General features: G+C 31.1%; 1 protein-coding gene across 3 annotated transcripts in view; it reads right to left on the reverse strand.

Annotated features, from left to right (window-relative positions):
• Khc-73 (Kinesin heavy chain 73) overlaps positions 1–24,996 on the reverse strand; it is a 369,120-nt gene that overhangs the window by 18,893 nt on the left and 325,231 nt on the right. The window contains exons 26-35 of one of the 3 annotated variants that reach the window (XM_085815982.1): positions 24,866–24,921; positions 23,651–23,778; positions 23,018–23,233; positions 21,351–21,398; positions 20,945–20,998; positions 20,357–20,509; positions 20,078–20,155; positions 14,080–14,293; positions 1,677–1,745; positions 1,116–1,246 (exon numbers count right to left, since the gene is read on the reverse strand). In XM_085815982.1, coding sequence (XP_085672108.1) covers positions 1,116–1,246; positions 1,677–1,745; positions 14,080–14,293; positions 20,078–20,155; positions 20,357–20,509; positions 20,945–20,998; positions 21,351–21,398; positions 23,018–23,233; positions 23,651–23,778; positions 24,866–24,921 — 1,147 coding nt within the window. The remainder of the gene's footprint in view (positions 1–1,115; positions 1,247–1,676; positions 1,746–14,079; positions 14,294–20,077; positions 20,156–20,356; positions 20,510–20,944; positions 20,999–21,350; positions 21,399–23,017; positions 23,234–23,650; positions 23,779–24,865; positions 24,922–24,996) is intronic. The other 2 variants (XM_085815983.1, XM_085815984.1) reach the window with 2 other exon arrangements.

Consider the following 24,996-nt stretch of genomic DNA (forward strand, 5'->3'; position numbering starts at 1 on the left):
TGAATATACTGTCATACAATTATTCATATCAAAAAATAGATTCTAAATAAGAATATTAAAAAATATAAATAACACATAGTTTTTCCACCCCCCCTCCTACTTGAGTTTATTATTCAAATAATCTTCTCACATTGAACAATCCTAACATAGTGTGACAACATATTTTTACAAACAAGTACATATTTTTACAAACAAGTACATATTTTTACAAATGCTGGTAATAAAATAGGAAAAACAACACCTTCAATTCAGCTACGTTTGTCTCTTGTGCATCACGTTCTCTAGAGAATTTGTTTCTTATTGATGAAATGTAAATGTTTGTTGATTTTACCAAATCTGCCATTATTTATTCATCAATAATTTGCAATAAACACTCAGTTGGATGTTTCAAATTTCTAAAGCTTTTCTTGACACTATACTGTGCGGCCGTGTCCGAACGTTTTTCGAGGGTAATTTTTTACTTCAAATTGTTCCATCTATTCAAACATAAAAATTATATGATGTCAAAGAAGATCATGGGAATCATCATATCACTGGTCAGAAATAGTTTCGTGAGCACTTTAAGAAATATTATCGCACTCAGAATTGAAATTTTCAATTTCGCTATCAGTTTCAACACTAGTGAGAAGAACCCGCAGTCGTTACTGTTCTCGCTCGTACGCACTCATCTCAATGAATGTCTCCCTGGAAGTGAAACGTTAGTACATGCGCAGGGTAGCTACAATCCCGTTGCACATGGCTTCTCAGAAAATGCAAAAATCCCATGGACACGGGAAAATTCCTTTATACGACCACTTCCTAACCTTGATCTTGAAAGGTACATAAAGTACTAGAAAGGTCACGTACGACCTTCCCTTATTTTCTAAGAAAAGACTACACGTGGGGTGGATTTTACCCCAGTGTGTGCGCTGACGGGTTAAAGCAAGACAAGTAAATTTAAAAAGAACACAATAAAGATGTTTAAACCAAGGTTTTGTCAAGTTTTTTAGAATTGATTAAAAATAAAAGTGGCTCAGAGTGTTAGATTAACTTGATTTTTGAATTGATACTTTGGAAAACAAATCTTCTACAAGAAATCATTAAAACAAACAAATGTAAAACAATAACCCACATACGTTATCACAAAACTCAGCACTATCATCCAGGCCACATTCAGGTACGCTCTGGAGACTCTGTTCTTCAACAACAGTGGACATTGGTTTCACTAATTTTGTAGACTGTGGGGTTAATCCATTCAGAGGAGAATCTAAAATAAAAAATAAATTATAACAATAAAGAGAAAACAAGAAAATTTTCTGTTTTATGAAGAACATTTTTTAAAAAATTATGGATTTAACTATCATGCAAACCGAAATAAAATTCAAACACATGCTAAAAAGAGTATAAAGTAATATTTGTACTTTTGCTTATAAAATATAAGAACAAGGTCTAAGTAACACTCAAGATAAAGAAGAATTTTTATGACAGAAAAATAAGCAAAATAGGGATATGGATACTAAATCACACTTGCAACAAGCTAAAAATGAGCAAATACAAAATAAAATAAAACCACACAAAAAGACACAACCATGTGCGCAAGAAAAACTACAATGCTTTTTGCGCAAAAAGGGGTGATCGAAAGCACAAAGTCTGATTTAGAAAAAGCATTCATCAGAGATGTTTTAGACCTAACATACTTAAAATGGATGAATTCTGACGAAGACTCATATTCAAATTGAAACTGAGATTCAAGAAAGTGGGCCGAGCTGAAATTATAAACACCACAATTATAAAAATGACAAATTTTAATTTCTTAAACATAAGAGAAAAACATTTCATAAATATTCATACCATAAAAGAAACTAAGTAAAGTACAGTTTACTTACATTGGTTTTACTTTGAAAATAAAGTATCTGAAACACTGCATATTTAGCCAAATTCTAAAGCAAACATATAGTATAATAAAGCAAAATTAAATTGATCATAGCAGCCATGTATCTAAGGAGCAAAGGATAAATTAAGGCTCAGCAACATGCTTTACATTTTAATAGCATGTGAATCCCCCAATTCTGCTAAGAAAAATCTTAAAAATAACTCAGCAGCATATCACATTAAACATGATATCCAAATGAACTAATCTTCAGGATACATTTACATATTATATTTTTCTTATATTGCAACAGAATCAAATTCAGGAGCATCATTCTACCTGTTCAGTAAAACTTCTACTAAAAACATTTTCAGGCATTCAATGAAAATAAAGATGTCATAAATTCTTGCAAGTAAAATTTTAAAAAAAGGAAGGGAGAGTACAATTTTTTTTCTTCTAAAAACTATACAAAGAAGAATCCTTTCTTCTTCTGAAATTTTTAAATGTAAAATTGCATACATATAGTTGTAGCTGCCTGGAAATGCAATCTGGCAATACGGAAAAAACATTGCTAAAGTAAACACTTCCTTTTAACTTATTTCTTGTTTCTGTATTTACATTATTATTTTATTATTGTATTTTATATAAAAAAGTAGCATTCTGGAAACATTACAAAAAATTACCGAAAAAGAAAAATTGCTGTTGCACTTTACTTCAGTTTATTTGTTTCTAAGCAATTGTTTGCTATAAGTATTTTTGACTTCACAAGTTTTTCATGATGAATATTAAAAACAAAAATTCTACTTAGCAAAACCTTAGAATTAGCAACAGAATAAAAATTTTCCTAAGAATCTTCTATCCTTTCACACAAAAAAAATAATACAGATGAAAATATACACAGAAGTTTTGTGAAATATAGTTACTATTTCACAAATAGTAATTATATTTCACAAAATTTATCTTATTTAGTTGACTTTAATCAAGTCTTTCCCAATGCATTTAAAATTCTAGTAACTTAATATTTATTACTTCTGTGGACAGAAGGCGCTGCCTTTTCTTTTGCTTTACTCCTTTGTTTTTGGGTGTAAATATGACCATGGCTTCTCCCTTCATTGCAGATTTTTTTTCCTCCTGATGAAGAGGGACCTATACATTTTTGCCCTCGAAATTGATATAGAGTCTTAATTAAAATCTACACCAAACAGGTTGTTGCTTTGACTAATTTTATGTTTTACTCTGGCATGTTTCATTTCTCTCTATAATTCATATTCACAGGCAATCCTTTTAGAAACAATTTAAAATTGAGCACCATTTTTTATTCATAAATATCATCTTTATATGGCTGAAAACTGTATACACATAGAATAAAACATCAGTGTACACAATTGTAAAACACACAGAACTGGTTGCTATTTTAAATGAAACCGCTGATCAAGCCTCAAAAAGTGCAATACAAAATCTCTTACAGCCAACTCACATATTCTGCTAAATACTGATACATACTAGGCGGTGAATTTGAAAAGAAAATTTATATGATTATTTATATGATATTTATATGATTGTAGCATAATGCAAATCCATTGTTTTTTCCTTCCACAAAAATGCTTCCTCACTTCTAAAATAATGTAAGCTCAAATTGCAACACATTTTGTTACATTAATACACATAAGTAGCTTGATGCAGCTAAATTCATACCTTTACTATTTATTTTAACCATAAACATAAATTTTATAACATAATAAATATAAATATTCTTACATGCTAAGACTAACATAGTAACTTAAACAAACCAAAATAAAAAGGTGCTATACAAAATTCAAAATAAACAAATAACTTCTTAATAAATTTAAGCACAGCAAAAAGAAATAAGATGCGAGAAAGTTAAGACTGCAAAACCCAAATCTGGGAGCTGGCAAAATTAATGTGTGACTGCAAATAAATAAATACTCAGATTAATGATTTAACATCATATAACCAGTAGTGAGCAATGCCATTTTATTAAAAAGGTACAGATAGGGCATTTTATACTCATTACTTCAAAAGAAAGATATAAAACTTAGATATGACTACTTTTCCAAAAAATTCATTATAATAGCACACATGGTACTATATGGAAAGTTAAAATGAATCTAAGAAAAATTTTTATCTTTTATTCATGAACTACAGTATTACCCCAAAGAATTCTATCAATGATATAAACACTACTTAAGGAGATTCATAATTCAGTTATCTGCTACTTGTTAGCACTCTGGTATAAAATGTTATGTGTTTAGAAGTATATCAGTATATTTTTTTATAAATAATCAATATATAATAATATTCCATATCTTAAAAATATATGCAAATATAGAAATTTTTTTTAATTACTAATATATGATCTGGTATTACAGAAGATTCAGATTTCATTATATAAAAAATGTTCTTTTATACACATAAACAAACCACAGAAATGTTAGCTCTAAAGATCATTAAAAAAGGTGCTTCACACAGTGTATTAATCAAATAACTAAACAAATATAAATCCTATGTGATGCAAAGAAAACAGCAATTAATTACTATCCTTACACTGTTGCAAAGTTTTTCAGTTGTGAAGATAAGAACATTTTTACATCACATAACAGATAGGTTATCTTTTCATGTTGAGCATGCAGTCACCATGCACCATAAGATAACTCGCATCCAACACTGAAAGGCCATTCAATGCGCTCTGTAATACAGGGTTTGTACAAAAAGTATTGGGACAAATAGATTTATTTGAGATATTGCTATAATACCTCAGAAGTCTTCAAAGTATATTCCTTAAGCATCAACAGACTTTTGTCAGTGGTTTTTTCCTGATTTGAAGGCTCCCTAGTAGGCGGATTGTGGAACGTTCTTTAGGGTATGGGTGCTAGCTTCTTTGATGGCATATAAGGTTCCATAGTGATGTCCTTTGAGGAAGGATTTCACTTTTGGGAATAGGAAAAAAGTCTGCTGGTGCCAATTTGGGACTATAAGGGGATTATGGAATTATCGAGATGCCATTTATTGTCAGTAGTCTGTGACCTTGAAGCAGGTACGGTTGGGTGCATTGTCATGATGCAATTTCCAATTTCTGGCAATGGTTGGCCTCACTTGTTTGATGCTGCTCTTCAGTCTTCTTAGCAGTTCTAGCTAAAAATCACCAATCACTGTCTGCCCCTCAAGTACAAATTGTAGTGAACCCTCCCCTTGGCACTGAAGAAAACAATGAGCATGGCTTTCTCATTTGAGAATTTTTTGGATGAGGTGATACTGGAGTGTGCAATTCAGAACTTTGTCACTTTGTTGCCAGGTCATACTCAAATATCCAAATTTCATCTCCTGTGATTACTTTGTCGAAAAAGCCGGGATCTTCTTCAACTTGCTGCAGAAGGTCTTCACAAGGAGACACTTGCATCTGCTTTTGGTCAGTCATCAGGGCCTTTGCGATCAGTTTAGTACAGATCTTTCGCATTGCCAAATTTTCAGTAACAGTGCACACCAATTGTATCCTTTGCACACTTAACTGAATTCAGCTCTTCATGAACACATTACACATTTTTTATGGTTCTTGACATCGGGGGGTAGGGGCATCCAGCATGGGGCTTATCCTCCACATTCTCTCACCCATCTGCAAAGAGCTTCTGCCAAATAAAAACTGAAGTTTTTGACATGCTTTCATCCTTGAACATTTTGCAAATCATGGCCACTGTCTCTGTATCTGATTTCCCCAGTCTAATACAAAATTTGATAGCTTATCGCTTTTCAGTTGTTCATTGCATTTTGTGCTTGCACTGAGTCACTGTCCACTAAAAACACAATCCAACCTGTAAGAACACTTGCAGGCGATTGGAATTTGACACTTTTTAAAGGTCACATCCTCCACCACTGAGCATGCCTGGTGTGAGCGCACTCTGACATACAGTAATGTCAGAAAATAATTGTTTCTGATACCTTTTATATAAACCCTGTATATTGCTGCAGTAAACTGCCTTATTAATACTTCCTAATAAAATGCAGCTAAGTTTCTTCTCTAAGATGTACAAGATTTTAAGAGTGTGTATGGGATGAGTTATTAAGCATCCTATAAATCCTGATACTATGTTTCTGTTCAATAATACATGAAAACTGTATTCCAGATATTAAAATAACATTACAAAAATGGCTGGATTATCCTTTAATATGACAAATTACAGCTGACTGCACATTTCCGTATCATGTGCAGTTCTTGTGATGTAATATCATAGTTGAACTGGATGATATAGTTTTCCCTGGGATTGTGCTTTGCCTCATACATGAAATTTTTTGCCATAGCCCAGAGATAGAATTACAGTAGAGTCAAGTCAGGTAGCCTTGACAGCCACAGTTTTTGGTTATCAGGAGGTCAGTGAAGAAGATCTCCAAGAATGCTATTGTTTCACAAGCAAGATGAGCCATGGCTCTGTACTGTTGCAATCATTCATGAGCAATTTTGTTCTTAGCAAGTTGCACAGCAAACTTTTACTGGATGTTATTGCAATAACAATCAGTGTTCACAGTCTGGTCGAGAAAGATCCGGCCATGATGCAATCAGGAAGGTTATTTGGGAATCGATATATCTCAACAAGTGAAACTAGCCTTCATCAATAAAAAAGGTCACATCCAAATCTGTCTTCTGCCTCCTTGGTAATGAAGTGCTTGAACTAGTCACAATAAAGCATGCACTTGCCATGATCAGCTGATTGAAATCCTGTTTTGACAATTATCTTCAATGGGAAGAGTTGCAATATTTTCCTCACTGCCAAATGGACAGTTGCAACATCAATATGTTGTTATTGAGTAAGTTTCTTGATGGACTTGAATAGGCTTTGAAGTAAAGTGTCTGAAATGTCAACAGCTTTTCATCATCTAATTTTGTTGGCTGGCTAGAGTGCTAGACATTTGCCACCAACCCAGTCTCTTGATATCCGGAGATCAAGCTTACTGCTTCACAGACCACAGCATTTTCATGCACTTGTAACAGACAAAGCACAATACTGGCCGCATCTCTTAGATGTTTGGCGCATATGCACAGGCACACACTCTACTTCCCTTCTTATTCCTTTGAATCAAAATTAAGTCCAAAACATACAAAAAGGCATGTGAACTGAAACTTTCTGAGCACTTTGTACTTGAAATCTAGAACTCCACAGTACAGATGGACACACAAGTGTACCTAAACATTATATTTTATGAAAATTAGTTATTCTGTTTATGAAAATTTTTATTAACTAAAAATTTCATATTTTATGTTGTGTAACACAAATGACAGACCCTGGTAAACAATCATTTAACTATGAATGACACATGCATTGCAGAAGTTTGCTATGGATTATTTACACCATTATTGGTGACTGGCATACACAGTGCAAATTAGAAGTTGTCCATAACATTGTTTGTGTCTATATAACTTATCTTCAGATGTTGTAAAATATACCAAGACAATAAATTTATTATCAGCATTTCTAGTTTATTTCTAGAACATATATTTTTGTTTTGTAAACAGTAATAGCAACCTTCCAGGTAATGAATGAATAGCAAACTTAGAAGTAATGATGTTGTAGAAAGAGTACATGACATATATGGAGACATGGCATTTCATTCATTTTAATAAAGCACGCACTCATTGTAATGAAGCAAACCCAGATGTAATGATGGTGAAGCATTGATAGCATAATTGTAGAAATACTGCATTTGTAGCTATTAATCCATACTAAAGAGCAAATTGGAAAGCCGAAGCAGATTAAATATTCACTTTTATTTTAAAGAACATGTTGCAGCCACAAAGAACTTCGCACACTAAGTGCACTTATTTTAAAATGTTTAGATTTTTGATAACTTTGCAGTTAGAAGAGAGCAGCAGTCCAGCTAGGCTGAAATGTAGAAAGCAAGTGACTAGTGTTCAGGATGAAATCTTAATTCAGAATAACCTAGTTTTGGTTGTCAATGCATTTGACTGCACAATTGATACTGCTGTAAAATTATTATTGGCTGTTTGAGTTTCAGTTCCATTTACTTGCTTGTGTCGAATGGAAAGAGAGTGACAGCACACGACAGCACGCTTTTACTCTGCATCAGATAAAAGAATGTCTGGAACAACAAAAGGAAAATATGAAGAATCAAGATGGTAGAATGTGATATTTCACTTAGCTGCTCGCCATCAGTCGGCGAAGAAAGATGAAATGAATGAAAATAGACCAGCAATGTGAAAAAAAGTTGGATCAGTAAGGTAGTAGGTGCTTCAAATAATTAACAAAATGTTAGGTTAGAATATCCGAAGGATATCTGTGTTTTGCTCTAGGAAAAGGTGAGCATCGCAAAGAGCTAATACAGCTGTTTAGATGTAAGAGTACAGAAAGGAAAAAATTTATTGCAAGTTTTTTTATATAATTTTGTATAGTATCAATTTGAAGATCTCCGTGAATATATGAATTTGGGATGAAACAGGGTGCATTAATAATTTCAAGAAGGGTTTTATTTTGAATTTTTTTGGTTCTTTTTTATGTGGGTTTTAGCGGCATGTCCCCATACCGGACTGGCATAAAGTAAAGTAGGTCTAAGGATGGACTTGTATAAAATAAGCTTATTGTTGATAGTCAGATTGCTATGTCTGCTGAGGAGAGAACACATAGTAGCTATTGAGATATTGAATTTCCTGACAGTTTTGTGTAAATGTTGCCGAAAAGTGAGTTTTTTGTCAAGTGTGACTCCGAAATACTTCACTTGATCTGTCCACTGAATTTCGTCGTCAAAGAAGATGGGATTAGGTGGAAGGAAGTTTGTTTGTCCTTTTCTGAAAATAATGGCTTTGGTTTTGTCAGTGTTAATGGCAATTCTCCACAGCATCATCCAGTTTTCAAGAAGCTCCAAATAGTTTTGTAGAAAAATTTGTATAGTATTGATGGTTGAAGCTTGAGATAGGATAGCAGTATGATCGGCAAATAAGGTGATAATAAGAGATTTTTTTGGAATGTCTTGAGTATAAATATTGTAAAGAAAATGAGAGAGAACAGAGCCTTGAGGGACACCTGCAGTAATATTTCCAATAGTTGAGAGGGTGTTTCCAACTTTGACAGCAAAAGTGCGAATTCTGAGGTAAGAGGCAATAAGTCGAATAAAGTGGTTCGGAAAATTGAGCTGAATTAGTCTGAATATAAGTCCTTGGTGCCACACTCTGTCAAAGGTTTTGGCAATAGCTAAGAAAATTGCATCGGTAGGAAATTTGCAATTGAATCCATCAGTAATGTAATTGATAACGCGGAGAAGCTGATAATTAGTGCTGTGCAGATGTCTGAATCCAAATTGTTCATCAGGAGTATAAGAGCTAGGAGGCATGATTCGATTAATATAAAACAGAATAATTTTTCAGCAATTTTAGAAATTTGACTAAGTAAACTGATAGGCCAATAATTTTGAGGAAAAGTAGAACTTTGATGAGGCTTAGGGAAGACAACAACAACTGCATGTTTCCATACTTTTGGGAAATAAGAGAGCTTGATAACTGAGTTAATTATTTTAGTTAAGCACGTAATTGCATTAATTGGAAGATGCTTGAGTGCTTTGGAAGTAATGCCATCACATCCAGCAGTTTTTTTAGTTTTTAAAGAGCTAATAAAATTTGCAACAATTCTCGGAGAAGCAAGAAAGGTGAAATTAGGTGGTCCAGGGCTATTAAGGAAAGAATATACTGTTCTATTGACTTTGATCATTATCATATGGGGAAGCATTGGGAGTAAAGATATCTTCAAGAATGTCAGCGAAAGTATTGGCTTTATCTTCATCAGAATAAACAAGTCCATTGCAAGTGGAGGAATCTGCTTGAAAGGCTTTTTGAATTTACGAGCAATGTCATAGAGGAAATTGTCTTTAGTAGCAAGAGTGTTTAAGAAGTTGCTCCATCACTAAGATTTAAATTCCCCGATATCTTTTTTAATGGTCCTTTGAAGAGCGTTTAAGTGAGCTTTAATTCTTGGGTCTCTAGTAGATTGCCTTTTATATTTAATATTTTGCCTGATGTTATTCGGAAGAGGAAGAAAAGGATGATTACTGATGAATTTATTGGTAGCAGAACTTAAAGCTTGTTCAACACTGTTGGTAAAATTTTGAATTTCCGTGTCTAAGGCTTCTTTACTGCTAATGCAAGGATTTCCTGGTATAGTTTCTGTCAGAATTTGAGAATATTTATTTCAGCTGGTAATTCCAATGCTGCGACCTTATGGTAACCAAAACGTGTTGGTTCATCAGGAGCATGTATAACATAATTTCTATCCTGGATCAAATTGAAAATTTCAGTACCTTTTCTATTGCTTGCACCAGGATACAACCATTCATGTTTCATATTAAAATCGCCACCTACAAGAGAGGGATAATTAGAGCTCAAAAGATGTTCAATTTCAGCCATAATTGGTCTATGATTCGGTGGAATATAAATATTGGAGATTATGAATTTGTTAGATTCAATTTCAATTTCAATAGAATTACTCTCAAAAGAAGTAGATTGGTTTTGTTTAAGTTGAAGCTGTATACTCCTTTTAACGAAAGTAATAATTCCACTTCCTCGCCCTGTAGTTCTGTCAGATCTGAAAGTAGCATAATTTGCATAAAGTACTTTGCTTGCAGGTTGTAAGTGAGACTCTTGTATTAACAGAACATCCGGTTCTAGTTCAAGAATAAGATCACCCAATTCATCCTTTTTGTTATTTAAGACATTTGCATTCTAGAAAATAATTTTAAAGCTTCTCATATTGAAGTTTTTAGGCATATTAAATGTAAATGCAGACTTTATCAATGATGTTAACTATGATGCTGATTTTGTCAATAGCAGATTTTTGTTTTTTTCATTTCCTTTAGGCCTTCGGTTATTGTAGTCCATATAGTTTTTAAAGATCCAAGATTGAAAATTTCTGAGAGCGAATTATTTGCTTCTTGGGGTTCAGCGAAGTGCGCATTTTGATTATTTTCTAGATTTGTGCTGAGAGGAGGGAAATCTTCTTTATGCAGATTCCATGGATTTCTGATAGGAGGTTGGCTGGGAGTAAATTTTAATCTATTTTGTTGAGGTCTTGCTGGGCACTGAGAGAAATTTGCCGGATGTGGCCCTTTGCAGTGATAACACGTTGCAGGTTTATTCCTGTCAACAGGACAGTTTTGGGTTCATGGTTATCTCCACAATGTACGTAAACCCAGTCTCTAGTACACAGAAGAGAACTATGAAAAGATTGCTGACATCGATAGCATTGGGATGGGCCGGGCTACCGTTTCAAGTATTCAGCAGACATATTCATATGTCTGATGTGTTTTAGCTCAAAGATTTTCGTGGCAGAGTCCGTTTTTGGAATGTGAATTAAAAAGAGAGCCATTGGTTTATTTTCTTTTCTATTACGCATTAAGGTTATATAGCTAACTTTAAATCCTTGGTTATTTAATTCTCGGACGATATAGTTAGTGTTCATCGTAGTTGGTAAACCTCGGATAACGACTTTAAGCACTTTTTCATCTGGTAGTTGGAAAGTGCGAGCTTTTAGTTTAGTTTTTTCAATTATTTTTCGGACGTAGCGGTGAGTATCAATATCAGGGAGCTCAATATGTAATTTTTCACCTTTAAGTGTTCCCATAATCTTTTTGCCAGTTTGTTTGCTTAAATTAGCAGGAAACTCATCAGCTTTAGTCACATTATCCACTATAATGGGTGGGACTTTATTGCTATTATGAGATTGTCCTTCTGTTGATTGTTTGTTCTCTGATGGTTTCTTTTTATTTATTTTGGATGTAGAAGCCCTTGTACCTTGCTGACTAATAGTTGGTTCTACATTATTCACAGATTCTTCAAGTTGCACGGTATCATCGTTTGATTCCAAGTGTTGAAATTAATTTTTAATTTTCAAATTACTGTCTTCATTTTCACTATCTGAAGAGTTGGTAGATCGTTTATGATGTCTTTTTCTTTGTTTAGAAAAAGCTCCTCCATTCTGTATGGATTCGCAGAATTGTTTTAAGTCTTGAATTTATTTTTGAAGTTGATCATTATTAGTTTTAAGCTCGTTAATAGTTTGAGCAGCTTGTGCATTTTCTTGTTCACGAAGTTGATTAATTGCTTTTGCAAATAAAAGATGAAGTTCGTTTGCAATCTCAGTTGGACGTTCAGAAGGTGTTTGATTCAGAGCATTTTTGATATCAATGACAATTTGTCTGGTAGAAGAGGCATCATTAGATAGAGTAATTTTATTACTCAAAGCATGAATCAGTTGCGGTTCAGAAGTCACAATTGTGGAGTTGTTGTTGGAAGTATCAGGTGACGTAGTAGAGGTGTTCATGTTCGCTATACGTGCAAACGCAGAACCTAGCTGAATAGAAGAACTGACATCTTTAGATGTCATGCGCACATAGGAAAATGAGAGAATTAAAATAAGCTGTAAGCTATTAAAAGACCCTGAATCTTTTCTATAGACTTACAAAAACAAGAAAGCGATCTAATGAGTTATATCAGCAGCATTATGTAAGAGTCACATGAAATGAATTAGTCTCAAAATGACACAGTGCAAAAAAAAGGTTACTATTTTTAGAATGAAGAGGGGAAATAACAAATTAACAGTAAGTATTAAGGGGTCATTGCTAAGTTAATAATTTACATAATAATAATAATGATTTACATGTACTACAAAATACTTTACATAATTTACAATTACTATAATTTACATATTTTTTATCTCACACACACAGTGTGTGTAAAATTTTATGGCTGAACGAATAAAAATGTCATGATTTGTAAATCCACACTCCTACTAATACTATGCATGGTTTTGGCATGTTCAGGATAATTTGCCACTTTCTGGAGTATCCGAATGCCTTTATAATAATCAGCCATTGAAATGTCTTTTAATTACCTCGTTACATGTCCTGAATACATGAAATATCTCTAAAATTGCATTTTTAGGGCAAAACTTCAGGAACAGCAAGTAGTCTGTAAGTACCAAATCTGGTGAGTAAAGGAAATGATTAAGAAATGTTATATGTTTTTTGCCACTAAACTGCCCCTAACTGACTATTAATCTGCTTGATAACTGTCATTAAACTTGCTGAACTGCACAAACAGAATGCCATTGCTCCTTTATGTCTCTTCTTTAAACCAAAAATCAGATAACAACATCATAAAATTAAACAAACTGTTCTATCTGCCAGCAGATGACATTTTAAAGAAAACTAGTTCTTATGTCAATAATCACTGCTGTTATTCTTTCTCATTCGGCAGTTTTGGCAGATATAGTTAAAAAATGTTCCATTCAATAATAAACCAAGGTTAATTCAGAAGTCAAACAACAAAAATCAGCGTTATATTTACCAAATTTTCACAGGACTAGTTTCGATGGTTTTACCGAACCACCATCTTCAGCTGCAAAACCTTTTGCAGCTGAAGGTTTTGCAGCTGAAGATGGTGGTTCGGTAAAACCATCGAAACTAGTCCTGTGAAAATTTGGTAAATATAATGCTGATTTTTGTTGTTTGACTTCTGAATTAGTATTTATTCGGCGTGTTATTGTGTCTTAAACCAAGGTTAAGTTTGGTATCGAATTATAAACATATTTATATCTGGAGGAGCAAATAATTATGACATATTTTCATCAACTTTAGGAAATTTGATCTGTTACAACAGATATGATGATATGGAGAACAATAATGATTAAAGAATTATATTTCTCTGTGCATGTTTGATAAAGGATTTGGATCTATTCAGAAACATTGAGATAGATAATTATTAGGCCTATATATGGCCCTTTTAAGTGGTTCAGAATAGGGATTTGACTTTCTTTTTATGAATGATGATGACTACATCAAACAAATGTGGTTGATGAATTCTGAGTTTTTTTAAACCAAAGACACTGAGCAAATCAATAGGCCAAGGAAATATTCTGATTTGGCTTCCATACAAAACTTACAGGGCACCTTTAAAAATCTGTAGCATAATGAAATTATATCCCTACAGATCTCAGTGGCCTGAAAAGAATACTTGGATAAGAATGGAGATTATTCCCCAAAACTTTCCTTTTTTACTCAATCAAATAATATCATATCAAAATTATGCAATTTAATTACATTTTACAATCATCTAGAAATCAACTGATACAATTACTGAAAATGATGCTCATAAAAGCACTATAAAAATAACAATAACTTATAAAATAAAACAGATTCTCTGGTGTAAAAGTCTTACTTACTTAAGCCATATGGAGAAGTGACTGGAGATTCTCCATTGCTAATGGATGGTTTTTCTTTTCCAAATGGTGTACTTGTTAAAGGACTGGATACATTTCTCTGTTTGAAGTCATCATTTGGAGACTGCATAGTTAATTCACAAGCTGAATCTGCTCGTGCACTGGGATCCATTCTCTGTGGGAATGTTGTATCGAGTCTTTGTTCCATTCTAAGAACCTATATAGACAATTAATGTATTGAGATCCATTTTTAAAACATTTCAATGCAGAATCATAGTTTCTGATTAGGTTAGGTTATCTGAATATGGCAAAGCATAGAAGGGCTTTTGCCTAAGGGGAGAGATGCGTTTGTGAAGGATTTTTTAAGGAAAATTTGCTTGTATTCATGTTATACATGAAGAAAATCAGGAAATTCAACATGCACCCAGCAAGTTAGCCATGCATTGAACCCAGATCAACTCCAGTATTTAGTAGACTTGGTAGAATCACCAGTTTGATCACTGGAAGAACCACAATATTTTCTGAATAGACATTAGATAAAAAATTTTTTTAAATTAATATTCAGAAATACAGGGTGTTTATAAAGTCCCGGAAACATTTTGATGTTTAGTAACTCATAAAATAATAAAGATAGATTAAAATTAATAACATAAATGGTTAGACAGACTCAAAAAGTTTCATGACCCTTGTCAATGAACTTCCACGTGTGTTCCCTTTGTCGCACGGAGAATATCAAGTCGATATTCAATTTCACGCCAGGTACCGGCAGGCATGTCGGTATCCACAGAGGCTATTGTGGTTGTAATTCTGGCTTTTAGATCAGAAATGCTTGACATTCTCCTCCTGTAAACATTGTCTTTTACAAATCCCCAAAGGAAAAAGTCACATCAGGTGATCTGGGTGGCCAAGGAATTGGACCTCCTCACCCAATCCATCTTCCTGTAAAACGTGCTCAACATCAAAATCACTTGTGCAGGAACGTCCAGAACATTTCTTATCTGCGATACTTCCAGTTTCTAGAAAATTCTTTTTCCACCGCAAGATGCAGCTTTTGGATGGAGGATCTTTTTGGTAAGTTCTTCAGCAATTTCTCTGTGTTTGCATTATGGATTTCGTTTCTATGAACCACCATAAAATCTGCACTTTCTCTTGTGGTATATGCATTCTCCTTAATATACGGTCAAATAAAACATCACATACAAAAGTACTAGAACAAACACATCAAAAGTAAACATAACATTTCAATAGTTGCCAAAAAAAAGAGAAAAATGCAATTAATAAGCAGACAATATTTAGAAAAGTACAGATATTTAGACTGGAAAATGAAATTATCTGAAATTAACCACCTGCGCAAACGATATTTACAACAGTAAAGATATTCAAACCTGAAAAGGAAAATATACAAGTTATTCCATCAATAAATGCCATAAGTTTGTTTATATCTTCCTTATTTTATGAGTTATTAAACATCAAAATGGATCTGGGACTTTATAAACACCCTGTACATCTCACACAATATAAAATAAAATAATAATTCTAAGATGGAATTACATTAGCAGAAAATTAATAACCCATAACAAAACTCGCATTTTGCTTTAGAGAAAAACAATTTCAATTCTAACAAATGTAATTTTTAAGGATGAAATATATCACATATAAAAATAGAATTTTAATTAATTTACAAATCCCCCCCCAATGGCGCACTCTAACCATTTATAGGCATTGGCTGCTACTAAGGTTGCAAGTGGTAGTCTCTTTATTATAGAGGCACCTAATATGTGGGCCACAGTTGCCTCCTATGAAGGGACAAACAAATTACATACATGCCTTCTCCGGGATTCGAACCTGGACCCTTCAGTGCAGCAGTTTTTTATTTCCAAAGTACTTTTGCACATTACACTTTGTTTTTCAAATATTTGTGAAATGAAAGACCATGATATTCATACTAATTTGTGGTCATACTATGTAACAAACCTCGTTTTGAATACAAAATATATTAAATATACTCTCTTAAAGGGGGGAAAAAAACTATATTTCTACCGTGAATTAGTGATCAAAAATAAATTTACAAGATTCCTACATATGAAATTTTCATACCTTTAAGAACCATTCATGAAATAAATTAAAGACCTATTAGCAAATGGTAATTGAGTGAATTAAAGCAATTATATATGCTCAAACTGCACTTTTGTGGCACCATTCTAAGACTACAACAGATATGTAAGTAGGATAAATTATTATTTAACACAAACTAATACAGTGCAAAGTCTTTAGTTCGGACTCATCAGGACTTCGGCGATTTTGGATTAGGGGTTTTTTCGGATTATAGATCATCAATTTAAATCTGGTAAGATGGCATGCAGAAATTATAAAATTGAAAATATGAAACCGTAATATTTGAAATAAAGAGTAATTATGATCTAAAGGGTATCAAAATTTACAAAAAAAAGCTTAATAATTATTTGTTTACTTTATAAACCATTTCTTTCAATATAAGTTGTTTAAGTTGTTTCGCTTTATGTACTAATACTTTCTCTTTAATTCTATAAACAGACATAATTTCTTGTTCAGTTACAAAGTTCCGCTGTTCAAGTCCTGTAATTGCTGTGCCGAGAATACCAAATAACTTGCCAATCGAAATTTTTTCGTTTTCACTATACTCTCTGTCACTTTCTTCATGCCTTTATCCATTTTTTTGCAGCAATTTCACTTTTTGTTTGATGGACATCGAAACATGCTTTCACTTTGTATATCCTTTGGCAGCTCCAGAATCAGAAACTCTTTTTCACATAATCAAAAGTTCAAGCTTACTTTTTAAAAAATTGCTCTAACAGTCTGCAAAAAATAATAAGCCGGATCCAATTAGAAGATTAAGGAACAATGCAATTTGCAACATTAACTGAAATAGATAATTAGATAATTTTAGCCTAGCTTATATCATCCGTTATACATTAAACGTGCATGCATGAAGGTATTATGCACATTCGTAAATGCTATGCAGAAAGTTTGTAGCTTTGAGATCTGGTCATTCCGGATTATGGATGTCCAGATTAAAGACTTTGTACTGTATTTAACCTTTTTGAGAAATATTGGTTGATATTGCCAAAAGATGGCATTATAAGTCCATCTACTTGATTTACTTAACGTCTCCTCTTCTGAATATGTGACTATGAAAAATTAATGATTCAGTCTTCTTTATTATGCAGTTCAAACTGCACCACACAGTATTATTGACTATTAGAAATATTCAACAAAACAACCGAGTTCTGCCTTTAAGTTTTGTAATTCAGTTTAGGCTTTTAGCCTCTCTCACGTATATAAGTATATATTAAGATTATTTTAGATTTAATTAAAAGATAAAATAAAGTTTTACATTAATTTTTACATTTTTGTGTTGCACATTGCATCCACAGTAAGGATTGATGAAAGGCTGTAACTAACCTTAATATGCAGAGAACTTCTAAAAGTTAGTTACAAGTAATTAAATTAGGTAGTTAGATACCCTTAGTCATCATAAATTTACAAGATTACTATTAAAATTTTTCTTTTACTTTTTAAAAATATTCGCTATTAAAAAGCATTATTAAAATCATAATATAAGAACATTTTATAATTTAAAATAACAGATATATATTATACATATAATTTATGAAATTGACTCTGAAATGCTACTAGGATATTTATACATTAAAACTAGGATAATTATAGATTATACATTAAAAGCTACTTGTTAATGTTGCAACAGTACACTTTTGAAGAAAAATTTTCTTTCTCTTCATATAATAAACTTCTTCCTTGGTAAGTTTCCTCTTCATTTTAAAATTTTCAGATTTAATTAAAGATTTCTGTTATGCTAAAAAAGACTGCATGTATTTACAATAAATAGAAGAAACTGCTAATTTTATTTCTTTAGTAATATGAGCATTGAGAATAAATATGACATGGCCAGGGCTAGTGCCAGAGCCGGTGCGGCAGAAGTTTTGGAATTTAGTGAAGCAGCGAGCAATAAAATCTAATGGTGGAAAAATTTTTAGAATTTAAGACAGGCACTGGACAACAGAATTCAAGGGCAGCAAAAATTTCAGAATTTTGAAAGGTACCAGGCAACAGAATTTAGGACCCAAAGAGATTGTATCAGGTGGCAAAATGCCTACTGCAAGCCCTGTATATGATGCACTGAGACATATAAATTAATCTTTTAAAAATTTTTATTAATAGAAAAATTCATTTCTACAAGTGCCAGCCCATGTGATAGAATAAAAACCATTTTGCAATTTTCCATCTTTATGCCTAGTGAAAAGAGGAGAAAATAAATGAAAGAAATGCATGTTTCAGTGAAAGACTTCTAGGATCAAAAGTAGGAGATTCAAATAACTGTTTTCACTGTTCTTCCAGAAATTCTGCAAAAAAATACGAAATTCATTGAAAACTTCCTGTAAAACTGCAAAATATATCCATTATGTGTGAATACCATGAAAACATTGTAGAGAGGGGTTGTAGAATAAAGATGTAAAAGGAATCTTGCAGAGAAAACTGATGCACATTTGTACATTCTGAGACATTTACATGAGAAAAACCTCTAACCATGAAAAAAATTTAAAAAGAGCTATATGAAATTAATTAAAAATTTTTAGCCTAAAGATGCATTAGACATAAAGGGCTATTAGTCTCAAAACGGCATTGTGTATCACTTCATTTTTTGCATTGATTCATTTTTCAAACTGTTGCCACCAAACATTATTGCCATGCATTTTATTTAAAGAAACTAAATAGTAAAGATTCTGTATGAATTCATGAATGTTTCTCACATTAAGAAAACACAATGGTACCTAGAGCCATCAGATTTTGAATAACGTAGTTCTCCAACCGAACATGGGCAATCAGTAGCCTGAATTTTGAGTTTGTTTTATTATCTATTTCAAATTCTGTAAAATTTTAACAAATTTTTTATTAACAAACTCAACGATTTCATAGTGAGCAATAGCAACATTGTACAGAAAAAAATACTTTTATCTCCAGTGCGCAAAACTGTGTATTGGAAATTCTGAAGATATGCTGTTTTTAAATATTTTGTCATATTGCTATTGAATTGAATTTTATGTGGTTTAAGTGCCAGGAACAGGATATTTAATAAATAAAGGTAACACACAAAACATAAAAAAAAAAGTGCTTTTGGACGTAATATAAAATCTGAAGGCTTTCCAGGTTTTTTTTTTTTTTTATTTATTTTTATTTATTTATTTATTTATTTTATTATTATTTTTTTCTTCTGCCAAGAAGTGTTTCAGAAACTGTGCTTTATAGCATTTATTATTTTGCTTATTTTTCGGTCTCAAAGTATTCTTAAGACATCAAAATGGAAAGTAATGCCACTTAATAATATGACAAGGGAAAATAAAAATATTTTATTTAATGTTATATCTTAAATACAATTTTAATACATTACCATAATTTTATTGATATTTATTAAATGTTTATAAAAGCAAACCATAAAAAATTCAGAAATCTCGAATGAAAAATGTTGTCTACAAATTGACTTTAAAATTGTAAAAATGAAACAATACACCAAATTTAGCACTGTTCAACAAAAGGATTCATATCCCCAGAAAGAAAAAGTTTTTTTTTATTGATATTTTATGAATTCTTCATTTGCAAAAAAAAAAAAAAAAAAAAAAAAAAAAAAAAAAATTCAAAGTGTTTACATTTCACTTCCTCCTCAGAAACTGAGTATAGCACTGTTTACATTAGAAGTAGGAACAAATTCAAAGGATAATAAATCAAATACATATTTGTCACTGTATTGCCGAAAAATATTCCTCCAAAATGCTAATTCACATTCAAAATAGCAAACAACAATATCAGATGAGTAAAATTAAGGACCTTTTGCCGATTTTAACCAATATTAAGAAATTTTAAGGACCTAAATGTTTCCAAAAAAGAAAACCTAAGAATGTTTCAAAGACCATATCAGTCCTGATTTAAAAACTGCAGAGACACTTACATGAGCAATATTTGGCACACTTGCTGTCTTCCGTAAAGGCTTGCCCTGGGCTGCAAGCAATTCTTTTACAGCCACTTCCTAAAATTTGTAGGGAGAAAGCATTAATAGTAATGATGCAGTAACAGATAGAATATATTATTTAATAGATTATTACAATTATTAACAGAAATACAAATACTGTCGAACCTATCACACACAAAAATATAAAATTTCCACTTACTATTTAAAAATAAAATATTCTAATTAAACTGTTACATAAAATATTTTACTTAAACACACCTGTCTTAGTCTATCAAGCATCAAAATGCTTTCTACTGCTGATACACCCCGAGTGTATTTTTCAATGTAGCTTTCTCCATCATTCGTATGGGCATCTTCACCAGAGGCAGCCATAAGTGCAAGCATTTCTCGATTTTCAGGATCTTCTGAAGCCTATCATCAAATTTAAATACATCTCAATGATTAATTACATACTGTTAGAAACATCACAAAATAAAGCATATAAGACACTGGATTTATTTTAATATTTATGTTTAGCCTTGTTCATTAGATCATAAATAAGTTCTTTCTGAATTACTCACTGTTTCTATAGCAAGTTTGAAATTAATCTCTTTATGTACCCTGTGGTATGAACTCATATTTTTCACCCAGTGAAAAGCTTTTTGTGTTATGCATTTTAGCAATATGATAAAGAAATGCACTAGATACAGAAACAAACTGTTGTGTATTACGTACCTTGATTAAAAACGTTTATAAAAATATGAATTGAATGGGAATTTTTTTATCATCTCAAATAAACATATTTTAAATGTGCAGCATGATAGTATATAAAGAAAAAAACGACATCAATATACAGCAAAACTGTACCTTTGGTATATTGGACACAACTTCATATGTGACCCCAGTTTGCAAAAGCGTGTCCTGAAATAAAATGAATACACAATTTTCAAAACTAATATGGCTGAATCATAAATAAAACAATATATATAATCACAGTTACACTATAGAACAATATACTTTGTTTCCACTTTATTATAAATTGCAATAATACATGTTCAAGATTATCTGTTGTGAGTATATTAGGCTTGGAGAAAGGATGGCTTTGTTAGTAAAATGTAGTCATATTAAATGGTAAAACACAGAAAGCATAAAAAAGAGAAACATTTTAGCTTAAAAAACCTAATTATTCCAAGTAATGAGGAGGAGCAGTATTTTTAAAGAACCCAGCTTCCCAGAAAAAGTGCTACAAGCGTTACTATGAAGAAGCACTTACTAGGTAGTTTTCAGTTTGACCCTGAATATACAGGTGCCCCCACAGACACTAAAAAAATAATGATAAAACAAACATAATAAAGGAGCTGTAAATAATAAGTGAGCACCTCTACGTATATAAATCTGTGCCCAAAACCACTCATTTTAAAGGAAAAGCAAGTTGTATTAAAAGCAGGTTTGGTATTATTTAAAGTAGATTTTATAATTTTTTAAATTTTATTACAGAATAAAAATACTGAAATATATTTATTTACACAAAATTGGATTTCACAAAAACATAAATTAAGCCTCAGAAAGAAATGTTACATTAAAAAAACATTTCTTTTAAATCATCACAAAACTTTTAAATGTACAAAAAATTTTAATTTTTTGATTTTAACGAAAATTAAAATGTACCACAACCTAAATCAGAAATTCCCAACTTTTAGACACATGTACATCCAGGAATTACATTACATGATGTATGGTAAATTATAGGGCAACTGTCAGTATTTTAAAATCAGTTATAAAGGAGTCACAATAGACAACAAAATCACTTTGAAGAAATAAGTTTGGTGACTACTTCTTCAATATATAATCCAAAATTAAAATTTTATATAATAATTTTCAAATATTTTATTCTGATATTAAATTTATTTCTGAATTCTCCATACTTCCTTACCTTTAAAATTATAAATTATTAAGTTAATTTAAATTATTAAGTCAATACAACTAAAGCCTCATAATAATAGCATTTTTAAGCTGCATATATAACTATATTCTAAGGTCATTCTTTTTCTACAATGACACAGTCTTCAAGCAATGATTGCTTGAAGTACTTAAAGTGAATTACTTAAAGGACCAATGGATTTTTTAACATTCAATATACTTCTAAAAGGATGAAAGAAATATTTCACAAAAATTACGAAAATGAAATGACATGCAATTCATAATTTAAGCTCTACTGGCACAGCAGGAAGAAAAAATTCAACAACAAAATGTCATCATACACTTATGACACCATTAAAAAACATAGCTTTTCATTTTTATTTCATTAGCCAACTTAAAATGATTCCTAAATGTATAAAAAAAAGGGTTCTGATATAAATTAAGAACGTATTTTGTATTCTAGCATTAATACTTAATGATCTGCCCCTTCACAATTTTAACTAAAGACCAGTTCCTTGTTGATAGGTAACACAATATGTCAACAAATACCAGAGCACAGGAATTTCTGATGTAAACAGTGCTTGATACTCTGGATATGCATGAAGTGATGCATATAACTTTTAATTTTTTAGAAGTAAAGAAGTTATGTGAATTGTGGTACATTACTTTTCTTTCAGAGCTTAACTCCATGGAAAGATAATAGTAGATATTATGCCTTTGATATTTCATAACATTTTAACTATTGCAATCAAAACGTGCCTCATAAAAAAATCACAAAGAAATCCCATTATTGAAAACGATAATAACATTTAAAAAATCTCTGAATTGTAACTCAGAGTTCATAAAAAAATGCTTTATGAAATTTATCATCAACTTAAACTTTCAAAATATTAAATTTTAATCAAGATAACATTTTTTTGCTTAATTTTGAAAAGTTTATTTTTATAAATTGCTTTGCATAATAGGACTTACAATGACATATTAAAAAAAAAGTACAGAGAGCAAATAAGAAATACTTACTTGGCGAACAATTTTTTTCTTAATTTTGTCAGCTATGGACTGTTTTTTATACACATTTATGGCAAGTCGCTTGCGCAGCATGACATCCATTGTGGCAGGATGACTAAGACGGACTGATGCTTTCAGTATTAAATATATGCGGTCGTTGGGTGATGTGGCTCGGTTTAAATGAATGGAATCATGAATAGAGGAATCCCAAGCTGCAGTTGCACATACCTAAAAATAAACTCTGTTTTAAACTAAGATCTTAAAATAATTTATTATAAAGTCAATTATAAAAGAACTAGACAATAAGAAGAGAAATATTTTCCTATACAAAATGAGTCTAATTGTTATAGAAGTTTAAAGAAAGTGCTGCAATTTGAAAACGAAGGAATCAAACAAAACAATAATGATATAAAAATACACTCTGTGATGTTTTAGCTACTAGTTATAGCAATATTAAACTTCTAAAATAGTTACAATTTTTTAAAATGTTTCACTGATCAAAACTGATTATCGTAGTTTTTTCTAATAAAAGCATGCAATTTTAAAAACAGTTTAAATTTTTTAAATGTGTATCAAAGTCCTTCATTAGTAAGATTACATAAATTAAAAAAATCAGCTTTTGAAACTATTCAGCAAATGCCATACCTCCTTTTCACAATATTTTACTATTGGCAGGTTAAAGGACTGACTTCCATGTTCCTTTGGAAGTATGGAATTAGCTCCAGCAATACGAATCTCAGAATCTCCTTTCACAGGTACACTCATATCATCAGCTAAAAATAAAGATTTACATTTTATAAACAAATATAGATAACAATATAAATTTTTCTTGACTTTTTAATCAGTAACAGAAAGGAGAGCAATTTTGCAAAGTATCAATTGTTTATCGGGGGAAAAAAAAAAAAAAAAAAATACTCTGTTCGTTTTTCAAACCCATTTTTCAATTATAAAATCATAAATAATTTTTAGTCTAAAGAAAGTACAATTTACTTCTATTATACTTAATACATTTTTAGTATTTATGCTAAAAATAAATAGTACTTCAATGCAGTTCAGAAATTTTACTTAAGTCACATTTTTTTTTTTTGTTGTTATTTAACAACTTTTAATATGAATTATTTGCTCAGTGAAAAATTTAATCACAAACTTTAATTTTTAATCCTTGTATTTATACAAATCAATTGCTTTATTAAATCCTAAAAATATTTTTTGAGTAGCAAATAATTTATAAAAAGTTTTAAAACAGAGTTAGATTTTGTAAAAAAATAAAATAAATTTTATTTCATATTTTCTTCAATTAATATTTAATTCATCAGAATTCTACACAAATGCTTTCACGAGACAGTGTATACCTTTCAAATGAAAAGTTTTACTTGGTGATAGTTATTATGATCAAAAGATACACCCCCTTTTTGAATATCTAAAGAAAGAATTTTCTTGTGTTGGATTGAGCACTTAGCAATCATTTCATTTACTTAACTTTGTTTATATTTGTAAATGATTTTAGCTTGTAATAATATGTAATATTTATTTAAATTATTTTATGCAAATCTTATCTTTAAATATAAAAGAGAAATTCTAATTTCTTTTTTAAAAGAATTCAAAATGTTGAAAATGTATTAATTAAAATTAACTGCTGATTACAGAAAGCAATCAATATTAAATTCTAAAAAAATGTATATTATTATACAACAGATGCATTTAATCTTTACAATTCCATTTTTTTTTTAAGAAATTTCATAAGAAATGAAAATATTAAAATGTTACAAATTAGTTGTTGCAGATAATTTTTATTCTATAATAACTTTTGCACTATAACAACTTATATAAAAGTGATATATTAATCAATATTGAACTAACCATTTAAATCAAGAAAAATAACTGGAATGTGCTTTTCCATTCCCATTGGAGGATCCCTGAAAATCAAATCATCAGAATTAATTACATGTTTCATCTACAAATGATGAAAATGTTTCTGTAATCATATCTTA

This window comes from Stegodyphus dumicola, chromosome 4, assembly GCF_044657685.1.
Source record: "Stegodyphus dumicola isolate Sdum_Otavi_A_Nest chromosome 4, ASM4465768v1".
In the NCBI taxonomy this organism is placed as follows: Eukaryota; Metazoa; Arthropoda; class Arachnida; order Araneae; family Eresidae; genus Stegodyphus; species Stegodyphus dumicola.